The following is a 24,942-nucleotide window of genomic DNA, read 5'->3' as shown; positions in this document are numbered from 1 at the left end:
TTATGGCCTGGTGGAGTGGTGCTGGTTGTTCTGAAAGTAATCCTTCAGGTTAACTATCGCTGTTTTCTGTTGCTCTATCAGGTCTATCAGGCCCCTTCCTCCCTCCTTCCGAGGTATTGTTAGTCTCACCACTGCTGACTTCAGGTGGTGTTGGTGACTCTTGGTCATCACTGTCCTTGTCTTTTGCATGAAAGTCTCTAGCTTGGTGTTAGTCCAATCTAAGACCCTAAAGTACTGGAGCTGCATAGGTGTTTATGGCTTTAACTGTATTCCCTCCTTTCAATTTTTCTTTCAGCAGGCTTCTGAGACTCTGACGAAATTTTTCTGTCAGGCACTTCTTGATTTCCTTGTGCTCTAACTGCTGAGCCTGCATCATCCCTAGATATTTGTAGGTCTCTCCTTCTCTCATAGCTTCGATCTCTTTACCAGTCAGCAGCTGGTAGTTTCAGCCGACTAATTTACCCTGGTGCAGTGCGTTATTATTATTATTTATTTGTTTATTAGTATTTTTTTTTTTAAATCAGGGACCTTACCATCTGTTTGCAAGGTCATGAATACGCCACGGACATTGAGCGCCACCTATTGACACTTCAGGAATAGCGTAAATATTACTATGGCGTACGGTTTCCTGTGTGTTAATGTGAAGTGCAGCGTAATTTTAGCGTGCTTTGCTTTTCTTGCAACATTTATTTTAGATCTTGCAAGTAAGTTAGTATGCAGTTTGTTTTCTGTTAATATTTTTTTGTAGCGTGCAATTAGTCGGATAGCATATTTTTGAATTCTGCAGTGCTGAAGATGCTAACTACTGCAGTAGTTGTAGCGGTAGATGTTAAATTAGCGATTTCTGTTTGCCTGTGCACTTGTAGCATTGTGTGATTCTTAGATAAAAGTAGCAAACCATTCGCGGTGCTATCCATTCAAATTTAAATTACACAAGAAAAGAAGCGAAGTATTTTTTGATCCCCTCTCCATGTCAGTCCTTCTGTTGTACGCACTCTCTTATAGAATTGATAAGTAAATAACGTTCCGTTTTTGCAGGTGATGTAGAGCTACATTTGTCTCATATGGTCAGGATACGCTGCTCTTCACAAATTATCATTTAACCGTAATCACAGCAATTAAACTAATTTATTTTACGTGGTTAATAAGCAACGGGGGTTAGTAAAAACGTTGACAAGTTTAATGATTTATAAGAGTAGATTTTCTTTTTCTCCTTTTTTATGGATAAAAAATGAGTTCCCCACTACGATTTTTTTACAATGCAAAATACAAGCTGGCTCTTTTTTTGTGCATATTCATCACTGTTTTTTTTTTCATAATTAATTAGACCGGTGCTTCCCAAAGTATAAATTACGTTGCCCAACAGAAATGAATAGATGGATCTATGGTATTTCTCCACTGCGATGGCCCATAATATCAATTGATTAGTAGTTCTATTAATTGGTGTTATGCAAAAAACAAAACAAAACGAACTGTTCATAATCCTGTGGAAGGTATGCCTCTGATTAAAATATATGGTTGATATATGCTGGAACAAACTTCCATCTGTCATATTAGTTGATAGCTTAAATATATTCAAGGTGGAATTAGACAAACATTTGGAGCGAGTGAATGGGTGAAATGAGGTGTTTTTTTTTTTTTTTTTGGCTAATGCTATATGTTTGTTTTCTTGCATTGTGTGCCTTTCCTAATGCTAATTAGCATTAGCATATGATGCAAAAAAAGCAAGCTTATGCAGCATCAGCCAAAAAAAAAAACTGCTCCCATTTCACTCCTCCATTCGTTCCAAATACCTGTCCAGCTCAGCCTTAAATTTATTTACGCTATAAACTTCCAAAACCCTGCTCAAGAATAATGTTATTCCTGAACACAACCCATTTGAAATTAAATAAGTTGTTAATATTAACAGCTTATTTAATTTCATCTACTCAAATGAGTTTATTAAATTTGATACATTATTGTCTGATGCATATGCTGTCCTATCCTAATACTATATTGGCATAGCTCTACACATCATAACTTTTCCTGTAACTGTGACCTCTTTTGAGTGAAAAATTTATTGGTGACATAATCTACACCAAGATTACCCTAAATTCAGAAAGCAATTGCTTTCTAACCCTAAATTTTTATACCTCAAGATCTATTAGAGTAATTGCTATGGCCTTTCTTATTCTTACCTCCTTTCCCCCTTATGTCAGCATAAGCTTTCTTTTGCACCTGTATGTAATAAAAACATCACAGCTCAAGTGATATTTATGGTTGGCTCTCATTTTCTGTATTATTTGTTTCAAACTTGTCAGGCCATCTGTTATCTTGCCTGTTTGCTGTTAAATTTAAGTATAGACTACCTTAATGTTTATAATTTGGATCTAGTTAAACAGGTAGATAACAAACAGAAACAGATAGCCTTGCTAATTATTGACTGGATATATTGAATGGTGCTAGCCCTCGAAGAAGTGACATTCGAGGTATCTAAGTCTTTATGGGTTATTTTTGCCTAATGGACTGCTTTGTACTCTTATACTTTTATGCTAAAGTTTTATTGTACATCTGCTCTTTTGGGTTTGTAGACTCACTTTGAGCCCCTATATGTTACAAATTACACTCTTACAGAGTAATTAGATTACAGACTGATGTTTTTTTTTTTTTTTTTTTGGTAGTTGTTGGCGCATTGGCTTCTGTGGCCATAATGCACCTCCCAAAGTTTTTGCATTTTACTCTGATCCAAGCCCGAGGCGGGATTCAAACCCGCAACCTTTGGGTTGCCAGGCAGGCACTTTTCCCACCTAACTAGCCCGGTCGGCACAGACGGATGTAATGTTTAATCTATAATTGAATTGCATTAATCTGATTGATATACATTTTACCACTCTTCCTTTTACTGCCTTTATATTATTTCATAATAGATTAAATACATACATATACGTGTGTGTTGTGTATATATATACAGGGTGATTCACTACCAGTGCGACAAACTTGCAGGAGGTGTAGGGGGCACAAAGACGAATCGGAATCACATAGCATTGCAGGGTCCGAAATGCCTTCGTCATGCGGTAGAGGACGTTGAACGGGAGGTCGCGCTGTGAACAGCGATCCCGCTGGAAGTCAGCATTTGCGAACCGTTTCTGTTGAAGAAACCAAGTAGCAAAAGTCCTCCGGAGTGGATAATCCGCAGGCTCCAATGATTGGACGCGTTGCAGATGGTATGAACTCATTTGGTTTGTTGACAGTATCCTCCATACAGTGGATTGGGAAATACCCAATCGTTGGCCTATCGCTCGAGTACTCGTACTCGGATTGCCTTCTGCAAGACGTAGGACATTCTCCTCATTGTCTGGCGTCCTTGTCATTCGCTCTTGATTTATAGTATCTCTCGTGAAACAACTAGTCTCACGTAACCTTCTGTGCACACGTGCGAAAATCGTATGATGAGGAGCACGCCTGTGCGGGAAACGTTCCTGGTACAAGCGCAGAGTGGCGCGCCCGTTACAGTCCGCAGCTCCATACGCGAGTGCATGTCGGCCAGTTCAACGTTTGAATACTCCTCCATCCTACTCCCTCGGGAACCGGTTCACAAATGCTGACTTCCAGCGGGATCGCTGTTCATGCGACCTCCCATTCAACGTCCTCTACTGCATGACGAAGGCATTTCGGACCCTACAATGCTATATGATTCCGATTCGTCTTTGTGCCCCCTACACCTCCTGCAAGTTTGTCGCACTAGTAGTGAATCACCCTGTATATACTGTATACCTCGCTTAACACTGCGTCAAACAGCACGGGTTTTGCTATAAGACTGTTTTCAATTAAGTTTAATTTGAAAAGTTACTGTACATATATGCTGCGGTATCTCTAACTCACATGCACATATTCCAATAGCTCTCCTCAGGCAGCCAGTGGCAATGTGCAACAGTGTTCAGTATTCTTAATTCCAACCTGACAAGACGACATGATAGCTTTTCAAACTTTTCATTTAACAATTTATTTTTTACCCCTATAAATACGAAATGATGAATCAAAAAAAGGAAAAGTAATAAAAGAAGAGGTGGAGCTACTAAATGTAAACAGCTTACATTCAGAGAAAAACTTGATATTATCAAGTGCCATGAAGATGGTGCATCATATGCTAAAATCGTGTGGGAAAATGGAATTAATTAAGGATCAGTGTAAAGAGCAAGGAATTTCTGAAGCATCTTACATGACGAAAGTGGACTAAACAAATAGTTTGCTGTTGATTAATATGGAACATCTTTTTTAATATGGATCTAGAAGATTGTAATTAAAGTTGAGACAATTACCAAGGACATATCACTCACACAGTAGCAAGGCTTTTGTGGATTTATTGGATGATTGTTTTCTACATCAGCATGTTCGGGAGGCAACTAGAGGGAGTAATACTCTTGATTTGATTATCAGTAGTGATTCTTCATGCATTAAGAATCTGCAGATAAATGAACCACTTGGTGGCAGTGATCACAGTGTGCTGAAGTGGGAGTTACTCAAAGAGGTAACTACCATTAGGGGTAAAGGGAAGGGGTATTGCTTTCGTAAAGGCGACTACAATGGACTGAGACAGTATTTAAATTCTATACAGTGGGATCAACTGATGATATTGCCAACAGCAAATTCAAAATGGGAAGCATTCAAAGAACTTATCGTGGAAGCTACTAGGCTTTACATACCAACTAAGAAATATTGTTCAAGGTTTAGGCCTCAATGGTTGTCAGATGAACTAATGAGGCATATGGCAGAGAAGAAAAATGCATGGGATACATACAAATTAACACGTGACATGGACGCCTATGATAGATACAAGTTGATCTGTAACCAAGTTACAAAGGAGGTTAGGCAGGCGAAGGCAGATTACGAGAGATCCTTGGCAAGGGATGCGAAGAAAAACAGCAAAGAGTTCTTTACTTATGTAAACTCTAGAAGGAAGGGGATGAATCAGATTGGTCCACTTGAGATCGATGGGTCAACTGTTGATGACCCTGCTCGGGTAGCTAACAAACTAAATGAATATTTTGCATCGACATTCACACATGAGGAGTTATTCAGCGAGGGGAATGCCAGAGGTGTATTCAACTCTAGCAGTAAGCTAGAGAATCTTGTAATAACTGAGAGCAAAGTGGAGGAGAAATTGTTTAAGATAAACACAAGAAAGGCACCTGGGGTGGATGGGATCTATCCAGTTATATTAAAGGAGGCAGCAAAGGAGGTAAGCAAACCCTTAGCCATAATTATGAGAGCTTCCTTGGACTCAGGGGAGGTACCCATTGACTGGAGATGTGCAAATGTGACCCCAATTCACAAAGGGGGATCAAAGGCTGACACAAGTAATTATAGACCTGTGAGTTTAACTTCTGTTCCCGGAAAATTAATGGAGGCACTGGTGAAAGAAGCACTGCAGGATCATCTAGACAAGACTTCAGTTATAGCTAGGACACAGCATGGTTTTGTTAAGGGGAAGTCTTGCCTGACCAATTTGATTGGATACTATGATGCAGTCACAAAAGAACTGGATGCAGGGAATAACTTTGATATTATATACTTGGATCTTAGAAAGGCTTTTGATACTGTTGCACATGGAAGACTGCTGCACAAATTGGAGCAGTGTGGCATTGGAGGCAAGTTGCTGCTATGGATAAAGGGGTGGTTGAGGGGGAGAAGACAGAGAGTGGTAATCAATGGACACTGCTCATCGTGGACTAATGTTATTAGTGGAGTCCCTCAGGGTTCAGTATTGGGGCCTTTATTGTTTTCTGTATTTATAAATGATATTGATGATGGTATATCAGGCTTAATGTCCAAGTTTGCAGACGATACGAAGGTTGGCAGGGTTGTCAAGGACACTACTGACACTATGCTGCTGCAACAGGATTTGGAAAGGTTGAGCAGATGGGCTTCGAGGTGGCAAATGAAGTTTAACATTGACAAATGTAAAGTACTACATATGGGAAACAGCAACCCCAGAGCAACGTATCAACTCTGTGGTACTACACTGACAGTGGTAGAGAATGAAAGGGACCTGGGGGTGGTGGTGCAGGCAGATATGAAGTTCTCTGAGCAGTGCAGACGAGCTGCAAGAGTAGCTCATGGTGTATTGTCAATGATATATAGGAATTTTTCTAGCAGGGATAAGGAGGTGATTATTCCCTTGTATAAGGCAATGGTCAGGCCACACCTAGAGTACTGTATACAGGCCTGGAGGCCTCATTTCAGGAAGGATGTAGAGCTGCTGGAACGAGTACAGAGAAAGGCAACTAGATTGGTGAATGGGACAAAGGGGTTCTCTTACGAAGAAAGGCTTAAGTTTTGCAAATTACAGTGTCTGGAAACTAGGCACCAGCGGGGTGATCTGATAGAGGTGTACAAAGCCTTGAATGGTTTGAGCATGCTCAATGCTGATGGGATTCTTCCTCTAGCTCAGAAAAATCACCTGAGAGGGCATAAATTCAAATTGAGGAAAGACAGATGTAGGATAGATGTGCGGAAATTTGCCTTTAGCCAGCGGGTGGTTGGTGGGTGGAACAGACTTCCATCCCTTGTCGTGGAAGTTGATAGCCTAAATAAGTTTAAGGCTCAGCTGGACAGGTATTTCGAACGAACAGAGGGGTGAAGTGGAAGTGGTTATTTTTATTTATTTATGTTACTTTTTTTTTTTTTTTTTTTGGCTGATGCTGCATAAGCTTGCTTTCTTGCATCAAATGCCTCTACTAATGCTAAAAAATGCTAATGCTAAAACATTGTGAAGATTGGAAAGCGTGGGATTTGAAACTTTGGACACTGCCAATGTAAAGTGACCACATTGACTCACATGCAAATAACTTAGATGATATAACTCTCCTTGGCGCCTCCGTAGCCAGGTGGGAAGGAGCAGCAGTGCGTAGCACATGCTTCTTGATTAGACCGGGGTTCGAACCCGTCACCACCAAATACGGAGTATGCGGAAAGGTCAAGGAATGACCACCGCATATCCCGGAGCAATATGGCCTTAGTTGCTAATGCTCCTAAAAACCAAACAACGACAACGATAACTCTCCTTGAAATTGACAAGCAAACTGCATATGAAGAAGAGGAAGACAATTCTGAAGCAGATAACACTGAAGAGGCCCCAAAAGAATTTTCAACAGAAGAATTAGAGAAAGTTTTACAGGGGGGGTGACATCACCTGCAAGGCGATTATGAATGGAGATCCGAATGTTGAACGTAGCATCAAGATACGTCAAATTTTACAAGATGGGATTCAATGCTACAGTGACTTGTCGCTTCTTTTTCTTGGCATACAACTTCACCAGACTTCATTATTGAAATAACTAAATAAAGTTTTTTTTCTCATTTCCCATGATGTTACCTTTTCATTAATAAAATTTTTGCAATATTTCTTATTTCAAATACTTTTAATTGGCAAATTAAAATTAATTTAAATGCAAATTGTATATAGATTTATTATAATTTGTTTAGAGACTGTGTCTATGCATTCAGTTAAAACCCATTATAGTCATACCTCAATCAGCAAGGTTTCAAATAACACGGAAAAGTTTCGGTACCAATTATTAGTGCTATGTGGAGTATTGCTGTATACATATATGAATTCACCTAAAATTTGTCAAGAAATAATTTAGAATTGTTCACTTTTTGATGCCTTCTTTATTTTAAAACTACGATGAATACAACTCTGGAAAATACTTTTTTTATATATATATATATATATATTTTTTTTATATTTATATTATCAATTTTTGATAATATAAATATACAAACAGCTAAGTATGCAAACAGCTGTACAGAGAAATATTGGGGCAGTAAATCAGAATGTGTTATAACAGGGATCGAAAATTTCCAGATATTGACTGGAACTTTTTTTTTTTATGTAAACCCCAAACACTAGAGGTATTAGAACCTATAGTACTTAGTACTGTGCTTGGGTTGGAGATTGAGAAGATGAAAGAAGATATTTGTTGACATTGGACTTGAACTTCTGTAGACTGTAATTTTCAAGAAATATGTATGAAGGAAGGTTGTTCCAGAAAACGGCAGTTGAATGAATAAACGAGGAAGATCAAAAGTTGGTTCTGTGAGTTTGAATTTGGACAGTAAATGGATGTTGGCTGGTTGCGGCAGGTGTTCGAACTGTTTTGAAAGAGAGAGCGGGAATTATAGAAGCCAATTCAGAAGAACAGCACCCATGGAAGTATCTGTAGAAGAGGCATTCAGCAGAAACAGTACGTCTATGAGACAGTGAGTGGAGAGACTGATAGAGATGAATCATTAATTAACCTAACTGCCCTCTTCTGAATGGAATCAAGAAGCCTGAGAGAGGTTTTGGGGGCACCACCCCAGATGTGGGAACAATATTCCATGGCTGGGTGGATTTGCGATTTATACAGAGTGATCAACTGTTTGGAAGAAAAGTAACGCCGAGAGCGAAAGAGAAAATCAAGTTTTTTTAGATGCAGAGGAAGCAATATTTGTAATGTGCTTGTGCCAAGAGAGATTAGAAGTCAGGGTAATCCCCAAAAGAGATATATCATTTTGCCTAGAAATCTGAGTGTCACTAAAGATAAGCACAGGAGCAGAAGAATCCTTTTTGTGAGATATAAGACAAGACTGAGTTTTAGAAGGGTTGAAATCAACTAAGTTGTCTTTGCCCCACTGGAGAATTACCTGAAGATCAGCATTTAAGGCATTGGTAGCAGATTTTCGAGAAGTTGAAGCTGATTGAACAGGGCAGAGTTTCTCAAAATGGAAAGTGGAATGCAATGTGCTATCATTGACAAAACTATGGATAGGATTTCCAGTCAATGGAAGAAGGGCATTAATATACAAGAGGAAAATAGTGGGGGAAAGAACTGAACCTTGGGGGACATCGGCATTAGTGGAGAAGTTAGAAGACAGAGAGCCATCTACCATCACCCCCAGTGAGCAATCAGAGAGAAAACAATAACCAATTACTAAAAACAATTGGCAAACCATAAGCTGGAAGCTTGTTTAGAAGACCTTTATGCCAAACACGATCGAAAGCCTTTGAGATATCAAGAGCAACTACTTGTGTTTCTCCGAACCTTTCCATTGAATTAGCCTTTGAGATAACAAGAGCAACTACTTGTGTTTCTCCGAACCTTTCCATTGAATTAGTCCGTAAATGGGTAACATAAGCCGGAATATCACCAGTGGATCGACATTGACAGAATCCGTACTGGCGATCATTGATCAGATGGAAGGTTTCTAAGTAGTTTAAGAGTTAGCGGTTAATTGCTTTCTCCATTACTTTAGAAAGAGTAGAAGTAATTGCAATGGGACGATAATTGAATGGGAGGGATATGGCACCCTTTTTAGGAACTGGCTGGATATGAGCAAATTTCCAAGCAGAAGGAAAAACACCTTTGGAATAAGAAAGTGAAAAAAAAGGCGGCAAAGAATAGGAGTAAGTTCAGGAGCACAGGTTTTGAGAACAAGTGGAGAAATACCATCGGGACCCAGAGCTTTCTTAGCATCAAGATTCGTCAAAATCCTTCTGACATCCTTTTGACGGAAGACCACAGGAGGAATTGAATGGATTATGTTGGGAATGGTGGGATGTATTTTACCAAGATCATTAATACATCTGTTGGAAGAAAAATGGGATGCTAGCAGGTCAGCTTTATCCTTGGCTGACCCACTTTTGCCCACAGAGGTGGGCAAAAGTCGCGGCCAATAGCTTTGGCAAGAGACCAGAATGCTCGGCTACCATTAGGGCAAGAAGCAAGTTTTCTACTCTTAGCATATTCAAACTCTAGTTTGGACTGATTAATAACTGCTTTACAATTGTTGCGAGCTTTGGTGTAGGCAGAAAATGAAACTGGAGAATTGGAAACAAGCCAATTACGATATGCAACATTCTTCTCTTGAACAGCCTTAGCACATTTATTGAAAAACCAAGGTTTATTTAAAGGACGAGATTTTAAAGTGGAGTGTGGGATAAAGGATTCCATTCCTGCAAGAATAATTTCACTGACACGATCTGAGCAAACGTTGACATCAAAAGTTTTGAAACAGTAATCTGACCAAGAAAAAGAAGAAAAGAAATCTCGCAGCTCATCCCATTTTGCATTCTTGTAATGCCAAACAACACGAGGTTGGGAATAGCCACGAGATAAAGGTTCCATTGGAGAAGAGACAATCACCAAGTTGTGATCTGAAGTGCCTAAAGGACCTCTCACATTGACCGTTTACTTAGAAGGGTTGTTTGTGAGAAAAAGATCAAGCGTATTGGCTGTATGATTAGGATTGTCCGGTATTCTTGTAGGTAAATGAACAATCTGTGCAAGGTCATTAGTAATTGCAAAAGCCTCAGCATCTCGACCAGCTGGGTCAGTGTGACTAGAAAATGGAAGCCAGCTGGAGTTGTGAACATTAAAATCACCAAAGAAAATTACCTCACTGTTAGGAAAGTCGGACTGGAGAAAGTCAGGTTGCAAAGAGCTCTAAGTGATTAGTGGAGTTGGGAGAACGGTAGAGACAACAGATGAATTTTACACAATGAGGTAGAGAGATTTTAAGCCAGAGAAGATCAAAGAGAGGAAATTCCAAATTGCCAAGTCTCTGACAGGGAATATCAGAACGGACATATGCACAAGAACCACCTTTGAGGCGAAAGGAATCATACAGCGAATAATTTGGGCATCTGAGATGAGCAGTAGTTGAATCAACTGATAACAGAGATTCTGTCAGAAAAAGTACATGGGGTTTGGCAGACTGCAAGTGGAAATGGACATAGTTGAGATTAGAATTGAGACCATGTATATTTGTGAAATGAATTAGGAAGTGCGTGGGAGGTTTAGATCTTTTCGCAGGTAAGCTTGCTCTATTAGCTAGACAATTCATGGTGTATTCAATAGTAAGAAAAAGTGAGTGGGACATGCTGTATGAAGTAATGAAATTTTTGGATATGCCGTACACATGGTAAGAATATACCCAGATCCTTGACATAACGTGGCCTCGACAATGCTCCCCGCATACACACTACTCCGACTCCCTTCAGTCACCATCTGGCAGAGTAGAGGGTACAGCTCTAAAACACCGTTTTAGAGCTGTACCCTTGAAATGTAAGGAATATTGGATCTCGCCACGATGTTCATCATAACCTCAAAAGTCATCAATCATACTGCATGATGGAAGAGATAGGGAAGGGTTGACCGGAACTTAGCTCTAGAGACTAAACATGGGTTCCACCACTTCAAGCCTCCAATAAGCAAAATGGTGGTATTGCACTGGTTGATGAGTCATCTACCACCTAGTACTGCCTGGTAACATAGAGGGGCGGCATTCCTCCATGTGGTGTGGGCGCCACACCTCGACCCCTGCTTACGTTGGTTCACACCTGGATGGTTATCCACATTTACTTGTGCATGGAGGTTACACCCAGGAATACTAAAAGTCCCACCATCGTGAAGGTGCAAGCAGAGGATTTGGCTGTTACAGACCGTCCGGACTTTGCCGAAATTGGGCCCCTTGACTTGAGTGTCACCCGAATATCAGTTCCATCAGTGTTTTAGACTCCCAGGTAGCAAGTACAGTGTGTCTGGCATTAGCATTAGTAGAGGCATTTGATGCAAGAAATCAAGCTTATGCAGCATCAGCCAAAAAAAGAAAAAAAAAAAAAAACACTTCCACTTCACCCCTCTGTTCGTTCAAAATACCTGTCCAGCTGAGCCTTAAACTTATTTAGGCTATCAACTTCCATGACAAGGGATGGAAGCCTGTTCCACCAACCAACCACCCGCTGGCTAAAGGCAAATTTCCGCACGTCTATCCTACATCTGTCTTTCCTCAATTTGAATTGGTGCCCTCTCAGGTGATAATTCTGAGCGAGAGGAAGAATCCCATCAGCATTGAGCATGCTCAAACCATTCAAGGCTTTATACACCTCTATCAGATCACCTTGCTGGTGCCTAGTCTCCAGACACTGTAATTTGCAAAACTTAAGCCTTTCTTCATAAGAGCACCCCTTCGTTCCATTCACTAATCTTGTTGCCCTTCTCAGTACTCGTTCCAGCAGCTCTACATCCTTCTTGAAATGAGGCCTCCAGACCTGTATACAGTACTCTAGGTGTGGCCTGACCATTGCCTTATACAAGGGAATAATCACCTCCTTATCCCTGCTAGAAAAATTCCTATATATCATTGACAATACACCATGAGCTACTCTTGCAGCCCGTCTGCACTGCTCAGAGAACTTCATATCTGCCTGCACGACCACCCTCAGGTCCCTTTCATTCTCTACCACTGTGAGTGTAGTACCACAGAGTTGATAAGTTGCTCTGGGTTGCTATTTCCCATGTGTAGTACTTTACATTTGCCAATGTTAAACTTCATTTGCCACCTCTCAGCCCATCTGTTCAACCTTTCCAGATCCTGTTGCAGCAGCATAGTGTCAGTAGTGTCCTTGACAACCCTGCCTACCTTTGTATCGTCTGCAAACTTCGACATTAAGTTTGATATACCATCATCAATATCATTTATAAATACAGAAAACAATAATGGACCCAACACTGATCCCTGAGGGACTCCACTAATAACATTAGTCCACGACGAGCAGTGGCCATTGATTACCTCCCTGTCTTCTCCCCCTCAGCCACCCCTTTATCCACAGCAGCAATTTTCCTCCAATGCCACACTGCTCCAATTTGTGCAGCAGTCTTCCATGTGCAACAGTATCAGAAGCCTTTCTAAGATCCAAGTATATAATATCAAAGTTATTCCCTGCATCTAGTTCCTTTGTGACTGCATCATAGTATCCAATCAAATTGGTCAGGCAAGACTTCCCCTTAACAAAACCATGCTGTGTCCGAGCTACAACTGAAGTCTTGTCTAAATGATCCTGCAGTGTTTCTTTAACTAGTGCCTCCATTAATTTTCCTGTAACAGAAGTTAAACTCACAGCTCTATAATTACTTGTGTCAGCCTTTGATCCTCCTTTGTGAATTGGGGTCACATTTGCACATCTCCAGTCTGTGGGTACCTCCCCTGAGTCCAAGGAAGCTCTCATAAATATGGCTAAGGGTTTGCTTACTTCCTCTGCTGCCTCCTTTAATATAACTGGATAGATCCCATCCACCCCGGGTGCCTTTCTTGTGTTTATCTTCAACAATTTCTCCTCCACTTTACTCTCAGTTATTACATGATTCTCTAGCTTACTGCTAGAGTTGAATACACCTCTGGCTTTCCCCTCGCTAAATAACTCCTCATGTGCGAATGTCGATGCAAAATATTCATTTAGTTTGTTAGCTACCTGAGCAGGATCATCAACAGTTGACCCATCGATATCAAGTGGACCAATCTGATTCATCCCCTTCCTTCTAGAGTTTTCATAAGTAAAGAACTCTTTGCTGTTTTTCTTTGTATCCCTTGCCAAAGATTTCTCATAATCTGCCTTCGCCTGCCTAACCTCCTTGGTAACTTGGTTACAGATCAACTTGTATCTATCATAGGCTTCTGTGTTATGTGTTAATTTGTATGTATCCCATGCATGTTTCTTCTCAGCCATATGCCTCATTAGTTCATCTGACATCCATTTAGGCCTAAACCTTGAACAATATTTGTTAGTTGGTATGTAAAGCTTAGTAGCTTCCAAGATGAGTTCTTTGAATGCTTCCCATTTTGCATTTGCTATTGGTAACACCATCAGTTGGTCCCACTGTATAGAATTTAAATACTGTCTCATTCCATCGTAGTCGCCTTTACGAAAGCAATAACCCTTCCCTTTACCCCTATTGGTAGTTACCTCTTTGAGTAAATACCACTTCAGCACAGTGTGATCACTGCCACCTAGTGGTTCATTTACCTGCAGATTCTTAATGCATGAAGAATCACTACTCATAATCAAATCAAGAGTGTTACTCCCTCGAGTTGCCTCCCAAACATGCTGATGTAGAAAACAATCATCCAATAAATCCACAAAAGCCTTGCTAGTGTGTGAGTGACCAGCCCCTAGCGTATCTGAGAGAATGTCTGTGACAACCTCAAGCACTAATTTTGGGGCTAAATTTGAAAGTGTCTGCAATTCTGCCCAGACACGATAGGAGGGACTATATGATGAGATACTTTTTGATCAATTCAGCCCTGGAGAGATTATGCAAAGCTCAAGGGGTAGAAATTTTCTCAGCTTTGTCTGTGCTTGTTAACAGGAGAGACTGCTTCTACAGGGATGGGATACACTTAAACAGAAATGGTGCAAGAATATTTGCTGATACTATTGAGGCAGTATTAGGTGGATCGAAAAACTGCTAGTTTGGTGGGGGTTATACACGAACTTATAGATTAACAGTAGCTGCTGGCAGTGGTGAAAGTGATTCTTGCACTGCTTTCTATTGGGATGAGCAGCAGGCTGGAAAACAAGGTGAAGAGGATTTCAGAGACTGCTGGGAGTCATTGCAGAACAAGTAAATACATGGGCTGTTAGGGTAGCTTAGAATAAGAACAGGTGTATGTATACTTCCGTGTACACCAATGCTAGGAGTTTGGTAATTAAATTGGGTGAATTTCAGGTGTTGGTCAAAACATCAAAGGTAGATATTGTTGGAATATCAGAGGTATAAAGAATTGGAATTTGGGTAGTACAATGTGTACAGGAAGGATAGACAGGATAAGAAGGGAGGAGGGGTTGTGCTATTAGTTTGGGACAAGTGCAGAATGCGCTGGTCCCAAAGGAACTAGTAGTTGTTGGTGACTCTATTGTCAGGGAAACTGGAACATGCTTTGTAAAAAGGATAGGTGGAACAGGACCAGGGTATGTGTGCCAGTGGCAAAGGTTGATGACGTTGTAGAGCGGATATCATCTTTTAAGGGCACAAAAGGTGATATAATTAGTACACGTTGGCAATAATGATATCAAGAGTAGGAGACCGGCATAATTGCTTAACAAGTACAGGTCACTGTTGAAAAAAAGCCGTGAAATAGGGTTGAATTTGAAAGTGTCTGCAATTCTGCCCAGACACGATAGGAGGGAGTATATGATGAGAGCCTTGTTGATCAATTCGGCCCTGGAAAGATTGTGCAAGGCTCAAGGGGTAGAATTTTTTTCAGCCTGGACTGTACTTGTTAACAGGAGAGATTGCTTCTACAGGTATGGGATACACTTAAATAGAAAGGGTGCAAGAATATTTGCTGATGCTATCGAGGCAGTGTTAGGTGGGTCAGAAAACTGCTAGCTTGGGGGGAGACAAAGACGAATAGATTAACAGTAGCCACTGGCAGAGGGGAAAGAGATTCTTGCACTGCTTCTATTGGAATGAGCAGAAGCCTGAAAAACAAGATGCAGGATATTTCAGAGACTGCTGGGAGTCAGTGCGGTACAAGTAAACACATGGATTGTGTTAGGGTAGCTAAGAATAGAAATAGGTGCATGTATACTTGCGTGTACACCAATGCTAGGAGTTTACTAAATAAATTTGATGAATTTGAGGTATTGTTCAAAACATCAAAGGCAGATATTGTTGGGATATCAGAGACGTGGTGTCACACAGATATAAGGAATGCAGAATTGGAATTTGGGGAGTACAACGTCTACAGAAAGGATAGACTGGATAGGAAGGGAGGAGGGGTTATGCTATTAGTTAAGAAATACATAAAATCCAAGGAAGTGAAGCCAGTGGACATCGCTGGACAGTGCAGTGGCGAGTCAGTTTGGTGTGACATAAGCATTGGGAGATCAAAATTGAGAGTAGGAGTGTGCTATAAGCCTAATGACTCTGATGAGTATAATAAGATACTGTCCAGGGAAATAGAGTGGGCCAGTAAATCAGAGAGTCTTATAATGGGAGATTTTAATTTCCCAGATATTGACTGGAATTTGTGGGCTGGTCACTCACACACTAGCAAGGCTTTTGTGGATTTATTGGATGATTGTTTTCTACATCAGCATGTTCAGGAGGCAACTAGAGGGAAGAATACTCTTGATTTGATTATCAGCAGTGATTCTTCATGCATTAAGAATCTGCAGATAAATGAACCACTAGGTGGCAGTGATCACAGTGTGCTGAAGTGGGATTTACTCAAAGAGGTAACTACCATTAGGGGTAAAGGGAAGGGTTATTACTTTCGTAAAGGCGACTACGATGGACTGAGACAGTATTTAAATTCTATACAGTGGGACCAACTGATGATGTTACCAACAGCAAATGCAAAATGGGAAGCATTCAAAGAACTTATCTTGGAAGCTACTAGGCTTTACATACCAACTAAGAAATATTGTTCAAGGTTTAGGCCTAAATGGATGTCAGATGAACTGATAAGGCATATAGCAGAGAAGAAACATGCATGGGATACATACAAATTAACACATGATGCAGAAGCCTATGATAGATACAAGTCGATCTGTAACCAAGTTACAAAGGAGGTTAGGCAGGCGAAGGCAGATTACGAGAAATCTTTGGCAAGGGATGCAAAGAAAAACAGCAAAGAGTTCTTTACTTATGTAAACTCTAGAAGTAAGGGGATGAATCAGATTGGTCCACTTGATATCGATGGGTTAACTGTTGATGATCCTGCTCAGGTAGCTAACAAACTAAATGAATATTTTGCATCGACATTCACACTTGAGGAGTTATTTAGCGAGGGCAAAGCCAGAGGTGTATTCATCTCTAGCAGTAAGCTAGAGAATCTTGTAATAACTGAGAGTAAAGTGGAGGAGAAATTGTTGAAGATAAACACAAGAAAGGCACCCGGGGTGGATGGGATCTATCCAGTTATATTAAAGGAGGCAGCAAAGGAAGTAAGCAAACCCTTAGCCATAATTATGAGAGCTTCCTTGGACTCAGGGGAGGTACCCAGAGACTGGAGATGTGCAAATGTCACCCCAATTCACAAAGGAGGATCAAAGGCTGACACAAGTAATTATAGACCTGTGAGTTTAACTTCTGTTCCAGGAAAATTAATGGAGGCACTACTTAAAGAAGCAGTGCATTATCATTTAGACAAGACTTCAGCTATAGCTCGGACACAGCATGGTTTTGTTAAGGGGAAGTCTTGCCTGACCAATTTGATTGGATACTATGATGCAGTCACAAAGGTACTGGATGCAGGGAATAACTTTGATATTATATACTTGGATCTTAGAAAGGCTTTTGATACTGTTGCACATGGAAAACTGCTGCACAAATTGGAGCAGTGTGGCATTGGAGGCAAATTGCTGCTGTGGATAAAGGGGTGGCTGAGGGGGAGAAGACCGAGAGTGGTAATCAATGGACACTGCTCGTCGTGGACTAATGTTATTAGTGGAGTCCGTCAGGGCTCAGTGTTGGGTCCATTATTGTTTTCTGTATTCATAAATGATATTGATGAGGGTATATCAAGCTTAATGTTGAAGTTTGCAGACGATATAAAGGTAGGCAGTGTTGTCAAGGGCACTACTGACACTATGCTACTGCAACAGGATGTGGCAAGGTTGAGCAGATGGGCTGAGAGGTGGCAAATGAAGTTTAACATTGACAAATGTAAAGTACTACACATGGGAAACAGCAACTCCAGAGCAACGTATCAACTCTGTGGTACTACACTGACAGTGGTAGAGAATGAAAGGGACCTGGGGGTGGTTGTGCAGGCAGATATGAAGTTCTCTGAGCAGTGCAGATCGGCTGCAAGAATAGCTCATGGTGATATATAGGAATTTTTCTAGCAGGGATAAGGAGGTGATTATTCCCTTGTATAAGGCAATGGTCAGGCCACACCTAGAGTACTGTATACAGATCTGGAGGCCTCATTTCAAGAAGGATGTAGAGCTGCTGGAACGAGTACAGAGAAGGGCAACAAGATTAGACTGCCTCCCAGAAGATCCAAAGAAGTCATCAGGAGCAAAACCTGCCAAATTGCACCTTTTCGCGATCACAAAACTCACATATGGGGTCCTCGCGCTCGAGACCGGATAATGCTCTGGCTGCGGAAGTACATCACAATTGTGGCTCCACCTCAAACAACGTGAGGGGTAACCAATATACAGGGACTACGATTGTATCTAATGTAAAGACCCATAGAGACACTACAACGTATGCAATGATTGCAAGCCAACGAACAAAAGAACAAACACTGACCCGTAATCCAACTCTTAAGGAACTGAGCCCCAATCTTAAAGTTATTGGAACCAATTTGCACTTCAGCAAGATGCAAATTGCGAACACTAGATTGATGGACAAGCAGATGCGTAATGTCTTCATTAGTAGGCTCTCCCCTGCTACCTCAGCCGATGATGTGGAAAACCTTCTTGCTGCATTCAAAATGAATGGTAGAGTCACTAAGCTGTCCACGAAATATCCCACCTACGCCTCCTTTAAGATCGATGTAGCTGATGCAGATTTTGAAGCACTCTTCAATCCTGAAATCTGGCCTGCTGGAGCTCTTGTTATGCCATATCTTGGGCAGCGATATAGACATAATGGAAAGGACTTCCACCAATGGTACCCTGATTCATAGCAGTCCCAGATCTTGTTACCGCAACCAGAATCACAGACACAGAACACCAATATGCCGATCCCTGTGCTCATCAGTCCTAGAGACACCCTGCTGAATCGAGTAGTGCCATGTCAGAGACCACCCGTCCGTATCAAAGTACCCAGAGTACCTGCCTGCACCATCTTTTATCAGAATGTGCGTAGTCTTAGGAACAAGCTTGATACTATGGAGCAAATTCTGCTCCCCGGACATTTTGACCTGCTTGCCATCACCGAAACCTGGCTGAATGATGATGAAGAATTCCTAGCGGCAGCTGCCCCAGCTGATTATGGGGTCGTATTCACATCTTGGATTGCACGCAAGGGTGGAGGCGTCGCATTATTCTACAAGAAATCCGCTTTCAAGCTGTTGGATAATAAATCCAGTAACTCTCCTAACTATGAAGCAATCCTCGTTACGTTAGGATACAACTTCGTGACGTTTGACGTCTGTGTGCTGTATATACCCCCAAAGCCGTCCCAGCAAATCATCCTTGAAGTTTCCAACTGGTTAATCAATCAGCTGCATCCCACAGCTTCTCACTTAGTTTGTGGTGATTTCAATTTACCTCCTCAGCTATCTAATCTGAAAAAGGATCTTCTGACACACTTGAGATGTGCTGACCTACAACTTATTAATGAAGCTCCAACCAAGAGGAATAACCTCTTAGATCTAGTTCTAGCCTCTTTTCCTTGCACCCTTGATTACAGAAACGTCATTTGACTCTGATCATGTCCCGATACATGTGACCGCATATCTGCCAGCCCCCAAATTAGAAGCCAGAAGGACAACAACAAAGGTTGACATTACTAGCCCCAACTTACTTGACGTAGATAAGTGCATCAGAGCCGCCTCTCTCATTCCCTGGGTGGCCTTAGAGACTTGTGACCCAGAACTAGCTGTGAACATTCTCACAAACTGGATCAACACGGTTGCCAAATATGCTGCTTCTAAAAAGATCACAATCAGTCCATATACAAGACTTTGGTGGAATTCTGAACTCAAAATGAGTTTCCAGCTGAAGCAACAGCTCTATCGCACATGGAAACAATCTCAAAATATCAATGATCATATCGTTTATTCAAGGGCACGGGCTCAATTTAATTGCATGAAATCTGAGGCAATCAAATTATATGTTAACCGTGAGCTGGCTAAAGGAAAAATTCCATACAAGAAAGTGAACCCTCATTTTCCTTTACAACTTGATCCTGAATTGTGGCTCGATTTCGTCACAAGATTTAACCGTAATCCTATGCCAAACTCAGATCTAGCTCTACTAACAGAGCCCATCCAGCAAGAAGTTTTGAACAACATACAGATTACAAAACAACAACTGATCGTAGCCATCAATTCTCTACCTGCCTCGTCAACCACCGGTGATGATGGAGTTCCCCAATTCATGCCCAAATGCCTAAGTCCGTACATTATTCAGCCACTTTTAATTATCTTCAACCAGTTACTCTCGAACAAAATTTTCCCACAGCAGTGAAAAAACTATCTCATCAAACCTTTAGCCAAAGTTCAGTCGCCATCGAAACCTAAACACTTCCGACCCATCTCCAACTTCTCCAGCCTGCTGAAGCTCCTGGAGAAGGCCTTGCTCCCCATCCTCACTAAGCAGATCTTGCCCAGTAATCCAGCCCAAATTCACTACTCCCTTCCAAACAGATCAACGATCACCAATCTGCTAGCCACCACGAATACTATCTTGTCAGCATTGGAGAATAGGCAGGAACTAGCTGTGACTTACTTAGACATTGAGGCTGCATTTGATGCCGTCCAAGTAAACCAACTTCTCACTCTCCTGGAATGCTACTTCCAGATCACAGGGAACATATTATGCTTTCTCTCCTCTCTTCTGAATAACAGAGTTATAAAGCTTCATACAGGAGATAGCACCCTTACTAGATCCATCACCGCAGGAGTCCCACAAGGCCTTCTGTTTTCATCCATTATCTTCCCACTGGTTGCACATTCTCGATGTCTACTGAGCTATGCGGACGATATCAAGATACTCACTCCCATCATTCCCGGTAAAGACCTAGATCTGGTAAAAGTGGAAATTAACAACACTCTCACCACAGTCACATCTTACCTCTGCCAGTTTGGGCTCAAGATCAATCCTGCTAAGTCCGAATTCATGGTGTATTCATTGAAGCAAACTCCTTCTCTCCAGCCTTCGGTCGGCAACACCCTCATCCCAATTGTGTCCAGCCATCGTGATCTGGGCGTTGTATTCGACCCAAAACTTCGATTCAACGCCCACATGGATATGCTCCTCACACGTGCTTCAAGACTCCGGTGGATAGCAAAACAACATCTCCTTCATATCACAGATAAAAAGATAACCGTGAGGTACATAAGAACAGTTATCTTTCCACCTTTACTCTATGCTGCTGAAATTTGGGCGTCAGTGGCACCGTCAATAAAGAAACCACTCTTTGTCACAGAATTCTGGCTCCTAAAGTGGGCCAACAGGAAGCACAACCTTCCAGCTCTGATTTGTACCACACAGCTTGCCAACTCTCTCGGAATTCCACGCCTTCCCACCTTAGTCGACGACCAACGCCTGAGGTGAATTAAACTCTGGCAGTGAACTAAATGATTTTGTAATAACTCAGAGTAAAGTGGAGAAAAAATTGTTGAAGATAAATGTAAGAAAGGTATCTGGGGTGGATGGGATCTATCCAGTTATATTAAAGGAGGCAGCAAAGGAAGTAAGCAAACCTTTAACCATAACTATGAGAGCTTCCTTGGACTCAGGGGGAAGTACCCATGGACTGGAGATGTGCAAATGTGACTCCAATTTATAAAGGAGGATCAAATGGTGACATAAGTAATTACAGACCTGTTAGTTTTACTTCTGTTAAAACGAAAATTAATGGGGGCACTGGTTAAAGAAGCACCGCAAGATCATTTAGCCGAACTTTAGTTATAGCTCAGACACAGCATGGGTTTGTTAAGGGGAAGTCTTGTCTGACCAATTTGATTAGATACTGTGGTGTGGTCACAAAAGAACTGGATGCAGAGAGTAATTTTGATATCATATACTTGGATCTTAGGAAGGCTTTTGATTTTGTTGCACATGGAAGACTGCTGATCAATTGGAGCAGTGTGGCATTGGAGGCAAATTGCTGCTAATGATAAAGGGATGGTTGAGTGGGAGTGACAGAGAGTGGTAATCAATGGATGCTGCTCTTCGTGGACTAAAGTTATTGGTAGAGTTCCCCAGGGTTCATTGTTGGGTCCATTTTTGTTTTCTGTATTTATTAATGATATTGATGGTGGAATATCAACAATATCATTAATAAATACAGAAAATTTCTAAGTTTACAGATGATGAGAAGGTTGGTAGGGTTGTTAATGACAGTATGCTACTCCAACAAGATCTAGAAAAGTTGAGCAGGTGGGCTGAGAGGTGGCAACTGAAGTGTAAATTTGACAAATGTAATGTACTGCATATGGGTAGCAGTAACCCCCCCCCCCAGAGTAATGTATTAACTGTGTGGTGCTACATGAGGGTGGTAGAGAATGAAAAGGACGTGGGGGTAATTGTGCAGTCAGATATGAAGTTTTCTAAGCAGTGTAGACAGTCTGCAAGGGTAGATCATGGTGTCTTGTCGATATACAGGAATTTTTCTATCAGGGAAAAGGATGTGATTATCTCCTTGTATAAGGCAATGGTCAGGCCACACCTTCAGTACTGTATACAGGTCTGGAGGCCACATTTTAGGAAGGGTGTAGAGCTGCTGGAACGAGTACAGCGAAGGGCAACAGGATTATTGAATGTAACAAAGGGTTGCTCTTACGAAGAAAGACTTAAGTTTTGTAAACAGTGAGTACTGTAATTTATAAAAGGAGACTAGGAGCCTAGTCTTCTTTTGTCCTCGTAGGTGCCTAGTCTCCTTTTCTGGAGACTAGCCACCTACGAGGTGATCTGATTGAAGTTTATAAGGCCTTGAATGGTTTGAGCATGCTCAGTGCTGATGGGATTCTTCCTCTTGCCCAGATTCGCCTGAGGTGACATAAATTCAAATTGAGGAAAGACAGTTGTAGAATAGATGTGCGGTAATTTGCCTTTAGTCAGTGGGTGGTTGATTGATGGAACAAACTTCCATCTGTCATTATAGCAGTTGACAGCTTAAAAATTCAAGGCAGAACTAGACAAACATTTTGGAGCAAATGGCTGGGTGTAATGGGAAGGTTTTTTTTTTTTTGCTTTCTTGCATCATATGCCTCTGTTAATGCTAATTATAACACCTGCATATAATGCTCTCCCACTTTTAATGATCTTTTCTTTTGGCCCATTGAGAATCTTATGAAATGTCATGCATATTTTAGTAGCTATAGCACTTGCATTTAAAAATGGTTTCCATGTTATATTGTATTTTTTAAGGTCCCAAGAAATGACAAACCCCAGTTTAAACCTTATTGCTCTTGATTTTAGTTTTGTGTTAAGGTATGATAGACTAAATTCTGTGAATTTTTTTTTTTTTTTTTTGGTATAGGTGATGTTTGTTCATTTTATATTTAACTCATAGGTCTGAATGTATAAATGCTGCTCTTTGCAACTTTATGTCCAAGCATTTATTTTTTGCGTTTGCTTGCCCCTTTTTAAATTCAACTTTGTTGGCGTTGTAATTAGTATCTTTTTATGTGTATATGTTTTAGCATGACATCAGTAAGTTTTGTTACTGAGTGTTCTTATTATTATTTTGTTAATACTCCATTTATCATGTTTATAATACTCAAGATATGTTTCGTTTGAAAATTTTTAAAAATATTTTATTAAATAATTCTTTTTAATAGCATGCAAAGTAATTGAAGATGACAAAAAGCAAGCAGAGTACATTATGCAAGCATTTTTTAAAATTTACATATAAAGCATTGCTTCATAACACTGCTAAAAAAAACTGAAAAATTAGCCTACCAAAATGTTGATATATAGACCTCCTACTTATAGTGCTTTTTGGACTAGCATTCTTAGAATGCACTAAAATTGAGTCTACTCTCATATCCATAATCTGTTCAGGTCCTTGTTAGAAGAAAGTCAAGGATATTTGTGCCATTTGTAGCTTACTTGACATGGTGAAATAAGTCATCTATTCATTAAAAAAATATTATTCTTGTTAGGTGAGTGGTCCATCTACAAGTTTCAGTCAAAAGCTAAAAGTTTGTCTCCCTTAACAAGACCCTCACATTTACTTGCACACTCAAGTTGCCTATAAAGACATTGCATTTCTTGTTATTTATTGAGTAGCAATATTAGCATTAGCAGAGGCATATGATGCAAGAAAGCAAGCTTATACAGCATCAGCCAAAAAAAAAACAAAAAAAACCCGTCCCATTTCACCCAACCATTCCCTCCAAATGTTTGTCTAGTTCTGCCTTGAATTTATTTAAGCTTTCAATTTCTATAACGACAGATGAAAGTTTGTTCCAGCAATCAACCACCTGCTGACTAAAGGCAAACTTCTGCACATCTATTCTACGACTGTCTGTCCTTAATTTGAATTTATCCATTCAGGCAATCTGGGCAAGAGGAAGAATTCCATCAGTTCAACCCATTCAAGGCCTCATACACTTCAATCAGATCACCTTGCAGGTGCCTAGTCTCCAGACACTGTAATTTGCAAAACTTAAGGCTTTCTTTGTAAGAGCAACCATTTGCCATTCCCTAATCTTGTTTCCCTTCTCTGTATTTGTTCCAGCAGCTCTGCATGCTTCCTAAAATGAGGCCTCGAGACCTGTATACAGTACTCAAGGCGTTGCCTGACCATTGCCTTATAAATATGTCCCAACCCACTCATTCTTCATTATTAACTCATACTGCACGGACTTGATTAACACATGGTCTCCTTCAGTATTTGATGTTGCCCTCTCCTTCCTTGCCTTCTCTTCTGCACACATTCAGGCTATAATGAAATTCAGCTTCTACTGTCTCAGGGAGACACCATCATCTCTATTACTTCTGTTACATCTGCATTTGTCAACTAGACCAATAGCCCAGATTCATCCATTTTATTGACTTCACTCTTGATATTACTAGGTTAAATTTTTCAATTCCCCACACAGTGAATTTCTAGATCACTCACAAGAACCAGTATAATTTGCCACCAACTTTTTTTTTTTTTTTTTTTGTTATTTTGTCCTCCCATTTAGCCAGTTCCTTGAATTCCTCGATGGCAGCAGCAAAGACTGCATCTCTTCTGTTTAAGTGGATTTCATTTACATAGGCCACATTCTACCAGTTAATTAATGTAAGCTATGCTGAAAAATCCCCCCCCACTTCCCAGTGAACCTTCTTGCAACCATTTATGTTAATCAAGGTTCTCATCATATTCTTGAAATTCATTGACTAGTAATATGCACCCCCTCCACCACTCATTTCTTCATTACTAGACTGCATAGATTTGCTGTATATGTGGGCTTGTATCAGGCTTAATGTCTAAGTCTGCACTTGATACAAGCTGGCAG

The 24,942-nt window shown here is 40.7% G+C and overlaps 1 protein-coding gene across 2 annotated transcripts in view; it reads left to right on the top strand.

Annotated features, from left to right (window-relative positions):
- Nucleotides 1-607: 607 nt before the first annotated feature.
- Nucleotides 608-24,942, top strand: part of LOC150079966 (tyrosine-protein phosphatase non-receptor type 5-like) — a 185,948-nt gene continuing 161,613 nt past the window's right edge. For both annotated transcript variants that reach the window (XM_090382829.1, XM_090382828.1), the window contains exon 1: nucleotides 608-704. In XM_090382829.1, the coding sequence (XP_090238955.1) occupies nucleotides 614-704 (91 nt within the window). In that variant the 5' untranslated portion in view covers nucleotides 608-613. The remainder of the gene's footprint in view (nucleotides 705-24,942) is intronic.

Source organism: Mastigoproctus giganteus, chromosome 10 (assembly GCF_048544385.1).
Source record: "Mastigoproctus giganteus isolate SK-2022 chromosome 10, ASM4854438v1, whole genome shotgun sequence".
Lineage (NCBI taxonomy): Eukaryota > Metazoa > Arthropoda > Arachnida > Uropygi > Thelyphonidae > Mastigoproctus > Mastigoproctus giganteus.
Note: the sequence above shows the minus strand (reverse complement) of the source record. Positions and strands in the feature narration are given on the sequence as shown.